This window comes from Ambystoma mexicanum, chromosome 3q, assembly GCF_040938575.1.
Source record: "Ambystoma mexicanum isolate Mex_15411 chromosome 3q, UKY_AmexF1_1, whole genome shotgun sequence".
Lineage (NCBI taxonomy): Eukaryota > Metazoa > Chordata > Amphibia > Caudata > Ambystomatidae > Ambystoma > Ambystoma mexicanum.
The window spans coordinates 919328924-919344257 of record NC_090926.1 but is presented as its reverse complement, the minus strand read 5'-3'; the positions used below and the strand labels follow the sequence as shown (position 1 = coordinate 919344257).

Here is a 15334-nt window from a genome sequence, read left to right as displayed (position 1 = left end):
GCTGAAACTCTTCCCCCCAGAACGGTGTGTTGTATGTCACTGCTGATCTTTATTTTGCTGGTCTCTCGACGACGGATATGACAGTCTTTTTCTGGAAGTCTGGAAGTTCCGGCGACGGTTTGCCGTTTGGGAGGCACGTCTGTATCCCTGGGAGGGGTAAGCTGATCTGCCAAAGGATCTGTCTCCAGATGCAGAGAATCTTGAATTACCTGAAGCCCCTCTAAAGGGACGAAAAGATTTGTAGTTTCTGCCACTCTGGAGGGCACCCAATGAACGGTCCGTGTCCGAGTCCTCTTTCATTCCCTTTAGGGCTTCGTCCACCTTCTCACCGAAAAGAAGGTCTCCCTCAAAGGGCATATCTAAAACTTTGTATTGTACTTCTGGCCTGAAGTAGGTACACTTAAGCCATGACTGTCGACGTAATACGACCCCATTATTGACTTGCTTGAAGCCTGACTCAGCGAGGTCCACCGCGATGTTTATTGCGTGATTTGAGGCTTCCTCACCTTCTCGGACGAGTAACATCGCTGCCTTCCTATGCTCTTCCGGAAGATGATCAAGCAACGGAGCTAGCCTGTGCCACATCTCCCTATCGTATCTGGCAACAATTGCCAGAGAGTTTGCGGCCTTTACTGTGGTCGCTCCCACGGATAGCACTTTTTTGCCAAAGGCATCTTGGCGTCTCGCTTCGTTCTCCGGAGTCGTGCACTTGTGCTGGGCCTTCGCCTTCCTCGCCGCTGCGCCGACACCACCGAGTCTGGCGTTGGTTGGGAGGATAAACACTTGGGGGTAGACTCTGGAGCCTTAAACTTTTTTTCCAGGCGTCCTTTCACTGCCAGCTCTGAAAACGGGTGACGCATTGTCTGCAACCCCTCCTTCCATACATGGTCTAGTATTGGTATCGAGAACACAGACCTCCTTCTCTTACCCATGTGGTCGAACAAAAAACAGTCCTTTTTCTGTTCTTCCTGGGACAAACCAAATTCTTTGCATGCCTTCTCCATCATAGAATGGAATGACGCAATGTCGTCCGGAGTGGACGGGTGAGCTGGGCTTCTAGGGGTTTCCAACTCCACCTCAGACTCCCAGGTTGGATCCCTGGAGGGGGTATGATGAGATATCCGACATGGCTCCCCTGTCAGACTCCGAATCTGGCAGCTCACACCTTCCTCCTGTGCCAGTGCTGAGATTGGCGTGCGTAGGTGCGTCGGTTGACAGGACGGGCCCGGCTCATCGACGGGTGACTGCGGCAGGTTTGCCTGAGGTAGTCTCTGGTCCAACGACTAACAACGATTGAAGCGTGGACAGAATTTCTAACGACAAAACAGATTGAGGATTGAGAAGAGGGGCAGATACCGGTATAACGGATCCCCTCGTCGACGACTTGTCAGCCACTCATAGCCTTAGGTCTGCTGGGCCAGCTATTCTCTCATTCTCGTCCTCCGAGGACAGCAACACAGCCTGTTCTTGTAGTAAAGTATCCGGGGGGGGGGGGTCGGATCAAAAACTTCAGGCCTCCAGGCCTCCTGTAGAACCCCCGTCGACGAGGCCATCGTCGACGTCGTCGGTGGGACGGTGGATGCCACCTGCGTAAGTGGCAGGGTGGAGGCCGATGACTGGGCCGCCGTCGACGACGGTGACTTATAGCAGGTGGTTTTGGCGGTCCCGCCTTTTCCACACTTGGCTTGCTTTTACTCGACTCTCGACTCGTGGTCGATCTATGATGATCGCCCGAGGAGGATTTCCTTTCCTTTGATGAAGAGGATTTCTTTGACGAGGAGACTCTAGTTGAGTGGCTTCCAGACGACTCTTTCCGTCGGTCGAGATTTCTTCGCCGGTGGTTCCGACGAGGTAGCGCGGTGTGATGTTTTCGCCGATTGTGTGGAGCCTACCTCCGAAGGGGGGTATGCCCCCGCTCCCTCATTCAGCCATGCCACCAGTTGTCGACTGCGGTCTTTGAGGGTTTTTTGAGAAAACCCTTTGCATATGTCGCAGTTATCCGCCGAATGATGAGGGTGGAGGCAATATATACAATCCATATGTCAGTCCCCCTCGTAAACTTTTTTCAAGCCGCACGTCGCGCATGGGCGGAACAGTGCTTTTCCTGACACGGAGGACATTTTCTGTACTCAAATTCCAGTAATGCAACCTTGTACAAAATAGTAAGACACGCGAGGAGATCCCACTACTTTGGAGACGGTTGAAATCTGAAGGGGAACCGCGGGGGCGGGCCTCTTATACTGGGACGGCCTACGGAGCATGCGTAGGCGGGTCCTAAAAGGACGTAGATAGGACACAAAAGTGTCGAAAGTTCTCCTATAGGAAAAGGCTATATATGTGTACCGAGGGGTCCCAGTCGGACGACGGGGAATATTCTAAGCATGTGAATCCATGAAAGATCCAATGCTGGAGAAACCAGATAATTGAAATTAGGGCTGGACAGGACAAGGGGTTTCCATGTGCAGCAATGCTCACCACCACTACTGGCATTATATTGTATACAAACATTTAATTTTAGAAATGTCTGAGGTTGCAATTTGCAAGCTTAATATTACAGACTTCTCCCAAACATACATGACACTACAGGTACATACATTTGCAGAGGTTTAAAAAACAACGTGACTTGCCTTGCTGTATCACAGTCTCCCCAGCAATGTAGATGACTGAAAACATGGCATCGAATATGTCACTGAAAGGAAAAACAAATTTCAGATTTGTCACTTTCAGAAGACTATAAAATATTAACTTGCAGGTGCATTCACATAATTTCCAAGATAGTAAAGTAGCACAAGAGGCACAAAATTATTAATCGCCAGAATCCAAAGGTCATCCTCTACAGTCTAAAGGCCACCATAACAGCATGCAAACTTACATATATAAAAGACTGCGGTTGACCCTTCTATGGAGACCAAAAGGTTTAGCTCATCTCCAGAGATTGGAGTCATCAATGGTAGACTGGCCGTGCTCTGTCGAAACCTTGACATTTAAAGAAAATAATGCCCTTAACAATACAAGTATTACTATTGTGTGCGCTTGACCTTGGAAAGCAGGTTTCAGACTTGGAACATACTGTTCAAATACCACACATGGACAACATCAAATGATAAGTGGGAGCCTGAAGGAGAGCAGGCGGTTATGCGGTGAGCCAAGGAGCGAGGTTAGGCCCCTGGGGAAAACCACAAGTAGAGAGGCAGTAGAGAGAAAGGACCAGAGTTAGACCTGGGAGGGTCGATCGGAGAGAAAGGAGGTCAACCAGTCTAGGGACTGACCAGTGACGCCCAGGTTGTCACAGAGACTGTTGAGCAGGGTGGCGTGGTTGACTGTATTAAAAGCAGAGGCTAGTTCAAAGAGAATGAGGACAGAAGGAAGGTTAGAGTAGATATTAGAGAGCAAGTCTTCACGGGTGTTCAGGAGAGCAGTTCCTGTGCTTCTGGATGCTCTGAAGCACGACTGGTGGTCGTGGAGACAAAAGATTCTAGCAACAAACAAGACAGTGTCTAGTATGGGATCTTTGGAAGGCCTTAATGCTGAGTGTATAGGTGGTTGTTACCTAGCCTCACTGCTTTGATGCGAGATGCATGGCCTCCAAAAGTGAAAAGAAATTGAAGGCTCTGGGTAACAGAGGCCTTCATAGCAAGGACTTTTTTGATGTATTGTGCAGTGCCATAGAAACTTGGTGAAATCCTTAAAGCAGGATATTTACATGAGGGACAACCAGAAAATGCTGAGGTTTATCATATCGTCAGATACTAAGCAATTTTGGGGGGTGCATTAATAATGGGACAGTACCTCAGAGCTCTGCCATGGTTGACAGCATATCTGAAATAACTTGGGTAGGCTTCTTCTGCAAGAAATTGAATATAGCAGAGGATTCTATGGAATGTAAAGATCCTACAGAAGGTTCCATAGTGGCAATATCCCTTGCATGGGTTCTGGAGGATATTACATGACTATGGTAAATTGAAATTTTCTAGAGCACCAGGGCCTAATAGACTTCCCTCGTTTGTGATTAAAGGAAAGATCCACTAGTTTTAGGCACAAATCCTGTTGCTCTACTTTAGAGAACATTTACAGGACCATATTATACCATCCTCTTGGTCTTGCTCGACTAGAATACCCATTTATAAAAAAAGGCGATTAATTTGATCCCATTAAAGGCCGATTGCCTTGACTGATGCAATAAGTAAGATCATTGCACACCCATTAAGATATCTGAATACCACCTTAGATCAGCTTTCCATCCAGCCACCCTTTCAGGTGGGCTTCAGAAACAATCTTGGCTCATTTGCTACAGAATGTGCAACATGGTCAGCCAGGTAACATGCATGGCGCCACTGGACAGGTCTGCATTATTTTACTGTGTGGTAAGGTTGCAGTTGTGGTGTAAATTATTGCAATACAATGTCCCGTTAAAACTGGTGCAGCTGATAGCTCCCCCTTCATAAGAACTAATCTGAGTATTTGGCTAAATCAAAAAGGGTCACTGTTGAGATCCATTCCGGCTAATGTAGGCCTTAGGAAGGGGTATACTTTGGCCCCACCCTTATTTAACATCCATCTTACTATTAGGCAAGATTTTATGCAGTACCCATAGGGTGCACTACAACAAACCTGAGCTCCTGGTAGTAGTAACCCAACCTTTGGTATAAGTCTGTACTACACAGGTTGGCAATGTGGACGAGTAGCCAGGCTCATCTCAAGAGGGGTCAATGTGAGCTGTAGGGGAGTTACACAGAGGTTCACAGTGACAAGTATTAACACTTACACACAGGGTTTCTTGATAAAAACGAGTATTCATTTATTTACCAGTTAGTTAATGTAAGCCTTCTTCAGAAGGGAGCACTGTCGAACACAACAGAAATATACTTGAACATTATACAATCTATTAGTTCAGAATCACTAAATACCCATTTGGGTTGGCACACAGCAAAGAACTTCACCCACAGGTGACTTACATTGCTAGGGTGCTGTTGACATTAATGTATTACTGTTGGCATTCAGAATTAGTTCAGAGCAAGTAAAAAGGAAACGATTAGAGCAAACAAATTACCACAATTATTTCTTAAGCAGATAAATACTTTCAGATCCCCCAATAAGAGTCATTCAGTTAAAACAGGCTAAGCCAAAGTCAATCGGCGATTCTAGATAGGCTGAAGCACTTTGAAGGCGAGTAGAAAAGTCTTAGCACAATGTTTCAGAAGTCTTTGAAGAAAAAGATGAATCAATGTAGGGCCACAAGCCGTTAGGTTTGTGATTAGTAGAAGATGCAAGCAACTCTACAGCAAGAGGTAAGTTGTTAGACTTTGTACAGTACCTTTGAAATGAAGAAAAGATGCAGCAGATTACTTCCTGTGCAGCTCTGCAGATCTCACTGTTCCTGCGCCACAGTCGTGGGGACAAGAGGGAGGATGTTGGTGGACTCCCGCACTGCACTGGGACGGTCAAACTTGCAACCGGCAAACTTCACTTTCAGTGGAAGTTGTGTTTCAGCTCCTTGCGTCTACCGCACTGCGGTTCCTGGCTGTCGAGATGGCCTTTCCTTGCTTTTGGGGTCCCACACTCTGAGGGGGCTCAGGCTCGGTCAGTCCTGCTTTCTGGGAGTCTGGAGGATCTTCCTGTAGCTCTTGGCCAACTAAAAGCAACGCACACAAACTGGTGTTCCTCTCCGTGGCTCTACGGTTTCCAACAGCAACTCTGGAAATTCAACCAGCTCCGAGATGGATGCCCAGATGGCTTACTTTGGAGTGGATTGGTCCCACCAACACAAGGGGCTAAGTCATCCTTAATCATCCTTGCAGGGGCTTCTCTGTCGAGGCAAACTTGGCGTTTCGGCACTGCTGCAGGGCTTCACCGGGCAAACCAATAGTAGGCGTCCTCTTCAAGTTCTTCTTCGGTTCCTTTGTCCAGTGGTCGACTGCCTTCCAAGCGAAAAGCCTCGCCTTTTATACAGTTCTCTTCCTTTCATTCCAGCCTAGCTGTCACTCACCCAGCATGGTGGCTGTCCTTGCCGGCCAGTCAGCCAGCCAATCACAGAGTGCATTTGGGTCTCCTAGGAGACTAAGCACAGGTAGTTTAGGGCACCTTCCTCACTTCCTGCCTACACCAGACACCCTCGAGCAAGAAGCGGGCTTCACTTGTGAATCCCGCCAAAGGCAAAACGAACATAGGTACCAAACCTGGCTTGGCGCGCAGAGTAAATCTCAAGAAGGACCTTTCCACAAAGAAATAGCAAAAAAAGATGACGGGGCCATCAAAAATGGCACCCTTGGGTGCTTTACTGCAGCTGCGAACGCAGCCCGCGGTAAATGCACACCACAGTAGTAAAAACAAAACCACTGCCACCAGCCATTCAGTGAGGAAAGGTTAACAAAACGTTATGAGACGCTAGAAAAGGGGATACTAGGTAACACCTCCAGCACCCTATTGTAAGATAGGGTGTGCTGGGTCTAAAAAGTTTACTGTAAGTAGTCAAAAGTTTACTGTAAGTAGTCAATTTCAATTTACTGCTCTGAGAAACAGTTTATCCCAGTGAAGGTAATTAAACCTTTGGGAAATCTGAAAGACTTCCCTGTGCCACTGCACTGAAGGTGCTGTGTGACACAGCGTAAAAGATTACACCTATGGAGTTTGTCAGACTCCACAACCAAAAGAAACAGTACAGAAATCACATTAAAATACGAGTGGAGGAGGCCACCATGGGGCGCACAAGCAATGGCTGCCTGAGTGCACAGCTCCCGCCTTGACTGGGTCACCGCAGGGGATTGAACCGACCACCACGGCAGGCCCACCTCGACGGATCCGCCTGGGGACCCCCCCCCGGGCACCCACCAGGCGAAAGAGCGGCGCTCGGGGTCACCGGATAGCAGTAGTTCGGGACCCGGGCCTTCTGAGCGACTTGCTGGGCGCCGCGGAGCCGGAGGAGAGGCGCTCCTCACTCGCGCCCTTCTGGTCCCTTGACTTGGCCTGCCCCCTCCCGCGGCCGACCTCCTTGACTGGTGCGTCGGACCGGCCTGAACGGGGACCGGCCCCTCGGAGGCCAGGAGACATTGCGGCAGCCCGGGGAACGGGACCCCCCCCGCCCTCCGGCCCTCCCCTTGGCCCAGACGAGGATCCCCCAGCGAGGTGTAAGACGGGGACTCCCTTGGCACCCGAGAGCCCGACACAGCGGGTCCGGTGTCCTCCCTTGACCCACGTGGAAAGCTCAGCACAGATCTGCCCCCCTCAGGGGACCTCGATCGCGGGCCGGCAGAACATCAGCGGAACGTGCTGCCCCCCCCCCGGACACAGAGACTGGGCCACGGGCCCCTGGAACTACCCGGGAGCGAGGCCCCCGCCTGCAAAGAGTGGGGCGTGTGCCCGCCCGGAGGTGGCCCCCCACCCCCCTACCTTCTGGAGAACAGGGTTGGGTGCAGGAGTTGAGGCACCTTCCCCCCCCCTGTCTGCTTGGATGCCCCGGCCCCCCCCCTTTGTTTTCTGGAGACACAAAGCCAGCGTACCTCGACGTGGGGGGATACCCGGGTGTGAGGCCCCTGCCGGTCGCAGGTGGGGCATGTGCCCGCCTGGGGGTGGACCCCCCCCTGCCCCCCATCTCCATATCTAGTGCCCACAAGCTGGGGGCGGGGGCATCGGACCCTCTCTCCCCCACCCAACAAGAACAACCCGCCTGTCCAGGCCACAGGGGCCCTCCAGGCGCCACCACCCCCTCTCAGGGAGACCGGAGGAGGCCCAAATCGGGCACAAGGAACTTGCCCAGGGTGTGAGGCCCCCGCCGGCAGACAGGCGGGGCATGTGCCCACCCCCCCAGACTACGATACTACCCAGGGGGCATCGGGGAAAACCCCAAACGGGGCGAGGGGTGACCGGACTGCGCTTCCTCTACCCCATCGCGCTCCCCCCCCCCCGAAGCGGCGCGGGGGGCCCTGCCCCCGCTCGGGACCGCAGAGCATTGGCCTGCAGAGCACAGGGAAGCGTCAGATGAGCTGGAGGGAAGCCCTGCAGGGATACCGCTTCCAGGACACGCAAGGGGCAGCGGGGGCACGAGCCCCAAGAGGACCATGGCCCATTCGGAGGGTGCAGCCCCGTCCTCGGCTGCAATGGAAAGGGGCTTTGCCTCGATTTTACAGGAAATCAGGGACATGCGGTCCGACATAGCCCAGAAATTTGAGAAAATGGACCAAAGGGTGGACAAGGTTGAGGACAGATTGTTGCAGGTCAAGACCAACCAATCGTCTTCAGCAGCCCAGGACGTACAAACATACATGAGGCTGGCGGCCCTGGAGAAGAGGGACGAGGAAAGAGCTTGGCAGATGGACGATTTCGAGAACAGGGAGAGGAGAAACAACCTCAGAATTTTTGGTGTGCCCGAGACAGAAGGGGAAACAGAGGGACATCACCCGAGTGGTGCGTGAAATCATCACCCTCTTATTCGCAGAAGAGATGACAACCGAACCCACCTTTGACAGGGTACACAGAGCGGGGGGCAGGGTGGGGGCCCCCAGATCGATTTTGGTCCGGTTCCACTACTACACGGAGAAAATTAAAGTGCTGGAGGAGGCCAGAAAGGCCAGAGAAATCACCTACAATAACGCCCAGGTCTCCATATACCAGGACCTACACGCTGGCTAAGCGTAGAATGTGTCGCCCCCTCACGCAACTACTCAAGGAAAAGGGCATACACTATAGATGGGGCTACCCGTTCTCCCTAACTTTTGAATATATGGGCCAACGCTCGACCCTGACCACGGAAGAGGATATAAGGGGGGCTATTCAGAAATACACAGTGGACTCGAACCCCAGGAGGGGCCCAACGGGGCAAGAGCATGGCAGACCTAACGGCCCTGGACCGTCCGGTGAAAGAAGAAAGCGCACCGGCGCGAGGAAATACAGGAAAATGAACACCCCTTCCCCAGCGAAAGATGGCGAACGGAATGACTCCGAGGACTGAAACGGGGACGTCCGATCGGGTCCTTGACAGATGGGCGCAGATCCTGTGATTTCACTATTTACATCGTCCTACTGAACAGCAAGTATGAAGGGTTCACACGCGGGACACAGCTGAGGGGGGTTTCTAGGGGGCTCAAGGGAATGAGCATCTTACGTGGATTTCCTGGCCAAGGTGGGCAGGCTGGTGGTTCGGCCAAAAGCCAGTGATGGCGGAACTAATTGGCTGGACGCCGGGGTGGGGGGTGGGGTGGTACACAAAAGTTGGGGTTGTTCAGTTGGGGATCGGGGCAGGGGGGCAGTTGGGGTTTCGTTCTAGGCCCACCCGAGGGGCAGGGGTAGGGGGCGCAGGGGAACAAAATACTATCCAATGGGAGCATGCAGGGAAGAGCTATGGGGAAAAGTTGACCGAGAGAGAGGAAATCCTAGATCATGGCTGATAGTCTGCCCGCCCTGGGGGTGGGCTCCCTTAACGTACGAGGCCTGAACACCCCTACAAAAAGATCCCTGGTTTGCAGGGAATTTAGACGGGCAAAACTCGATTTTCTCTTTGTGCAAGAGACTCACTGGCCACGGGGGAAGGAGCCCAAGATGCGGGGAGGAGGGATCGGGGAGGTCTTCAGCGCTTCCCACAAAGGCAAAAAGAGGGGGGTCGCCATCTTAGTAGCGAGGAACATGGGTTCCGAGAACGAGGCCACGCTGAAAGACCCAGGGGGCCGCTATCTGCTAGTGCGAGGATCCCTGCAAGGGGCCCCACTCACCCTTGCCGTTATCTACGGCCCCAACGAGGGCCAAGCGCAGTTCTGGGAGGAGGTGAGCGATAAACTCAAGCATTTCGTCCAGGGCACGGTAGTGGTGGGGGGAGACTTCAACATGGTCCTGGACCCAGTCCGAGATAGGAAACATGCGGGACCCCAGCCCTCCAGAGCGGCAGACGAGATCATGGCTCGTAACTTCCAGAGGGTCAACTCAGAACTTGGCCTGGTGGACACGATTCCGACCCCCAGAACAGACGCCTCCTCTTTCACATATTATTCAGCGGTCCACACGTCCTTTTCCAGGATAGATTACATTCTAGCAGACGAGATCCTGCACCCATTCAGTTCGGGCTACAGGGTCGACCCGGTCCGACCATGATCTTGTCCGCATCACTATAGCGAGGGGAGGGCTAAGAGATCGCAGGGGGAGGTGGAAGTGCAATGACTCCTTGTTGAAAGACGAGGTCCTAGCCCAGGAGGTTCTTGAGGCCATCACAGATTTTTTCGAAATCAACGACAATGGGGAGGTAGGTTCACATACCTTATGGGACGGACCCAGGAAAGGGTTTTGAGGGTGAAGATTGCCCAACTCCAACCGGGAGGCCCCCCCACGGCCCCCTTGGACCGTGCTCAGGTGGCCGCTCTGGCCGACCACAGGCTTCAGCTGAGGGATCTCCTCCTCCACAAGACGGAGAGAAGTCTCCAACTGGTCAAACAAAAGTATTACGAAAAGGGAGACAGGGCGGACAAGATCTTGGCTTGGAAACTGAGGGAGGTTCAGAGAAGTAGATTGGTGAAGGCAGTGAAGAACGAGGCAGGTGTGGTGGGCCACGATACGCCCCACATTGGAGAGGCCTTCCGCCGATACTACGAGAAGTTATACTCTTCGGAATACAATGGGGGTGAGGCGGAGATTGAGGGGTTCCTAAACTCTTTACAGATCCCGGCCTTGTCCAGAGAGATGGCGGAGGGGTTGGAGGGTCCGGTGACGGAGGACGAGGTGGAACGGGCGATCCGAGGCATGAACGTGGGCACTTCCCCGGGGGAGGACGGGTATTCGGTCTACTTCTATAAAAGGTTCCGCTCCACCCTTTCCCCCCACTTGGTGAAGGTGTTCAACGCGGTGCTGGAGGGGGGGTTCCCTCCCGGACTCCATGATGGAGGCAATCATAGTGGTTCTCCCCAAAGAGGGCAGGGACCCCGCGGAGTGTTCCTCCTACCGCCCAATTTCTTTGTTGAATATGGACGTAAAAATCCTGGCCAAGGTGATAGGGGGCGGGTGGAGGGGATCCTGCCGAAACTGATCCATGGTGACCAGGTGGGGTTCATCAGGGGAAGACAGGGCTCAGACAACATCCGTAAAACTATTGATCTACTTCACTACGCCCAAGTGTCTGACCTAGACGCAAGCGTCATGTCCCTCGATTCGGAAAAGGCGTTCGACAGGGTGGAGTGGAGATTCATGGAACTCACCCTCCGGAAAATGGGCTTTGGGTCACACATTAGAGAATGGGTGGCGGCGCTATATAGGGCCCCAAGGGCTAGCGTCCAAGTGAACGGCAAGTTGTCAGAACCATTCCCCCTCTTGCGGGGGAACAAGGCAGGGTTGCCCACTGTCCCCTTTGATCTACGTCCTCTCCATGGAACCCCTGGCCATTGCGGTTAGAGCTCACCCGGACATAAGGGGGATAAGGCGAGGCGAAGTGGAATTCAAACGCTCCCTGTTTGCGGACGATATCCTGGCCTACCTGGTGGACCCGGTGTCCTCGCTTCCCCCCCCTCCTGTCCCTGATGAGCCTTTGGTCGCCTCTCGGGCCTTAAGATTAATGCCTCCAAATCAGTTCTGCTCCCCATGAGATCCCTGGACCCGGTCTTAGATCCGCTGGTCAGCCTGGAGGGGATATCAATAGGGAAGGTCTCCATTAGATACCTGGGAGTCCTTCTCACCCGGGACCTGTCCAACCTCGCCCAGGCCAATTATGACCCCGTAGTATCAAGAGTCACTGGCGATCTTCGGAGGTGGGGGGCAATGATTCTGTCATGGTATGGCCGGATGACGGCGGTGAAGATGAACATACTCCCGCGCTTGCTATACCTCTTTACCGCCCTCCTGACTAAAGTCCCCGACCAAACCTTCAGGGTCCTCCAGAACGCGGTGCGGGAATTTATATGGCAGGGTAGGACCCCGAGAACCGCAAAGGCCGTCCTGACCTTGCCGAGGGAGGAGGGAGGATTTGGGCTGCCAGACTTTCAACTCTACTTCCGCGCTGCCCAGCTGCGCGTACTTTTGGAACATATGAAAGAGGGGATGGGCACATACTGGTCGTATCTAGAGGACATGGACGCTCACCCGCTTAAAGGAGAGTTCCGGGACTTTTTTTTTTTATTGTCCCTACGGTTCGGCCATGTGTTTTTAAGCATAACTCGTTAGATCGTAGAAAACTTTCCTATGGACCTTACCCGACTTTTCGTCCATTAACGCACTCGAAATCAGCCGCCATTTTCTGATAATCCTATCATTTCCCCCCATCGCCCTGGCTCACCTGCTTTTGTGGCACTAAATCAAATCCCCCGCCCCTGAGCCTGACATCAGCAGACGCGTACCGCCCATTTCCCAACGCCAAAGCACGTTGTGTGTCAACAATCGCTGCGCCTCAGCTAATGAAGTGTCGCCATGGAAATGGCAGGACGCCTCTTTCCTCAATAAGTATAAACACACCGTTTCACAACACACAGCAGCAGATTTTCGATTCCATTACTCTCTGTGTGTTACTTTGAGTATTCTGTGACTCGTTTCTGTGCTCTGGTCAGCTACCTTCGTTGATTGTAGCCCGTGTGAACAGATACCAGTACCACCGCTATAAATTATTTTACTTTCTTTACCACACAATGGCTACAATAATGCCGTATATGTACGAGCCCGAGTACACCGAGGAAGAACTACTGGAAAGGCAAGCACGCGAAAACGATGGGGATTCGGACGGCAGTTGGGAGGACCAGTCAACGGATGAAGAGCCTGGACCATGTCGCATGGACGGCGTCTCCACCTGGTGCACGTGCAATCGGTGCGAGCTAATGCCAACTGAGGAGAACTGCTGCTGCCGTGAAAATTCCGGGTGCTTGGCCTACATTTCGGAAGGCGAGCCAAGTCCACAATGCATCACCGAGCTGCCAGAGTTCAGGGAAGCCTGCCTCTCACGGACCGTGTTGAGGATGATGGTGCTTATGCACGAACTTTGCGGCACTGTTCGTCCGCGTAATCCGAGTAACGAGTAAATATACTCTGGTTGTGATGTCAGTGATGCCACTACTATTTCATGGTCGTCTCCCACATATAAAACTACATCTTCATATCATTCGAATGCATGTAAATTGGTTCCATGCATCTTTCATTTTCACAGGTGGTACAGGCTGGTGGCCTATCGTTGCTTCACTTGGTGGCTTCACGGGAGGCTCGGGCACCGCGTTCGGAGAGTAATACCTGCCTGTGCGGTACTTGCCATTAGACAACATTTCCCCAGCGACAGTGGACAATACCGCGGATTTTCCCTGGATGTGCTGCAACCGCAACTTTACAATGTGTAATGTTTATTATTTATGTTCAATTGAAATTAAGATCTAAAATAAAACCCAACATATATTTTAACAATGGTTGTTTTGATTTTTTAAATAAATCTAGTGTGTCTCCATTGAATAGTCTTCCTGTGCCTTGTCTTGTCACACCACATGTCTCCGGCCAGCATCCTCCCTCACGCTGGCCGCCCACCTTCAATCCACATAACCGTTGAACCCATATGCAGCAGACATACATATGTTATTTTGCGGGTTGGCATCAAGCCTCCCGGCCTTGCCTCCTCCCCCAAAAATACTTACCACACCACTTTGTTCAAGTGTTGGCAATAAAAGGAAGGCCGTTGGATTTTATTGATACAAAACATGGTTATAGGTAAATAATCAATATGGTTGATCATAATAAATCATCCTTTTGGGCACCGGGTACAGAGATGACCCCCTCTGGCCCGTGCCGCCTTGCCACCACAGGCCAGCCTGCTGCTGACTAACTGCCTAGGGATCCAGGGTCTCCAGGGTGAACTGCACCCATATATTCTACTGGGAGGGTGAGGTATTTATAAACTCACCCCCCTGCCTTCCATGTACTAGATCCTGCAGCCTGCCTCTTACATGGTTAGATGGCCTCTCCTTGGTGAGGCCCTGCGGCAAACGAGTCTTGTCTGCACGACCACCGCCCCAATCCACCCCCTGCCCTATCAAAGGCAGTTCGCACCGGGGTACTTGCGCTGGCAAGTGGAGCTGTCAGGGAGCGATAAAGGCCAAGAGGTGCCAAAGACCATGTACACTTCAAAGTGGTCTATAGAGCATGGGTTGTTGTTCCCATGTCTACCGCCAGACCCCGTGTCTCCTGCCAAGCATCCCCCCTCACGCTGGACGGCCCCCTGCAAACCGCATAATGCCACGACATATACACGTCATTCATTCACAAACACACCCCTGTTTCGAATTCTTTATAACCCACTTCATATTTATAATGAGAACTTCTTTGCACTTTGCTAGTCAACCCGTGAAGGTGCTGGTTATCTGCTCTTCGTCTCTGTGAACTTCCGTGACCACTTCGAGGAAACTCGTCAGTTTGCAACCTGTGAACTGCTCCCTGTTCTACGACAAGAAACTACTCTGATCCCTGCATCTAACTGTTTGCTCGTCAAGGTAAGGCCATGTACCATACTCATTTTGCGTCCAATTTCTTTTCGTTCAAGACAGTACATGCAAGGAACTAGTCACATGTTCTGAGTTTAGTCAAATTATTTTTCTATTTTTTTAAAGTTATTCAAATACTTATCCGCATGTGAATAACGTGTATAGTTCCAAGAACCAAAACATACCTTGCATTGAACCTTTTATGTGTCATTTAATTTTTTAACACATTGGTATTCATAGAGAATTGTTGATCTTTACTTTTCAGAACTTTCCACAATGCCTGCCTGTTCCATTGGCGGTTGTCCTTCGAAGACCCATAATAAATCTGAAGGTACTATAATGCATGTTTTCCCTAAGACAATAGATCAGATAAGAGAATGGGTCCGATATTGCGGATATCCACCCTCTGAGCTTGAAAGTAGAGTCCTAGAAGTCTTTGCGGACAAGAGGGGTGATCGATACCGCATCTGCAGCAGGCACTTTACCTCTGACATGTACTCCACATCATTGCTAATAAAGAAGAACACACCGCGAGCGAGGCGAAAATGGCTCTCAACCGCTATTCCCACTCTATTTGTCCACATCCCTCCACTGGTGAGTCAAGTTTACGTATTTATCTCTCGGCCTTGCGGTAGTGTGTAGCATTAGCTAACAATAATTTCCCCATTTATGTATCCACTCTATATGAAGGCGGAAGATTCTCCATCCGTGTCGTTATTGCAGTCATCAGCCACTTCAAGCGCCTATCGGGTAATCTTACTTGGCTATTCTGCCACTGACTTGTTTTAGGCATGTAAATCAATAGTTTTAATTTATCGTGTAATTATTTTACCTAATGGTACACCCTTGTACTCGTCCTCTAGTCTTTGTTTTCAGTTATAATTATTGTTATCCAAAATAATTCAAGTGCTGTCTTTCAG

General features: G+C 51.4%; 1 protein-coding gene across 3 annotated transcripts in view; it reads right to left on the bottom strand.

Annotated features, from left to right (window-relative positions):
- The window catches only part of PRKAR1A (protein kinase cAMP-dependent type I regulatory subunit alpha), a 459354-nt gene that overhangs the window by 322814 nt on the left and 121206 nt on the right, over positions 1 to 15334 (bottom strand). For all 3 annotated transcript variants that reach the window (XM_069655075.1, XM_069655072.1, XM_069655074.1), the window contains exon 5: positions 2628 to 2689. In XM_069655075.1, the coding sequence (XP_069511176.1) occupies positions 2628 to 2689 (62 nt within the window). The remainder of the gene's footprint in view (positions 1 to 2627; positions 2690 to 15334) is intronic.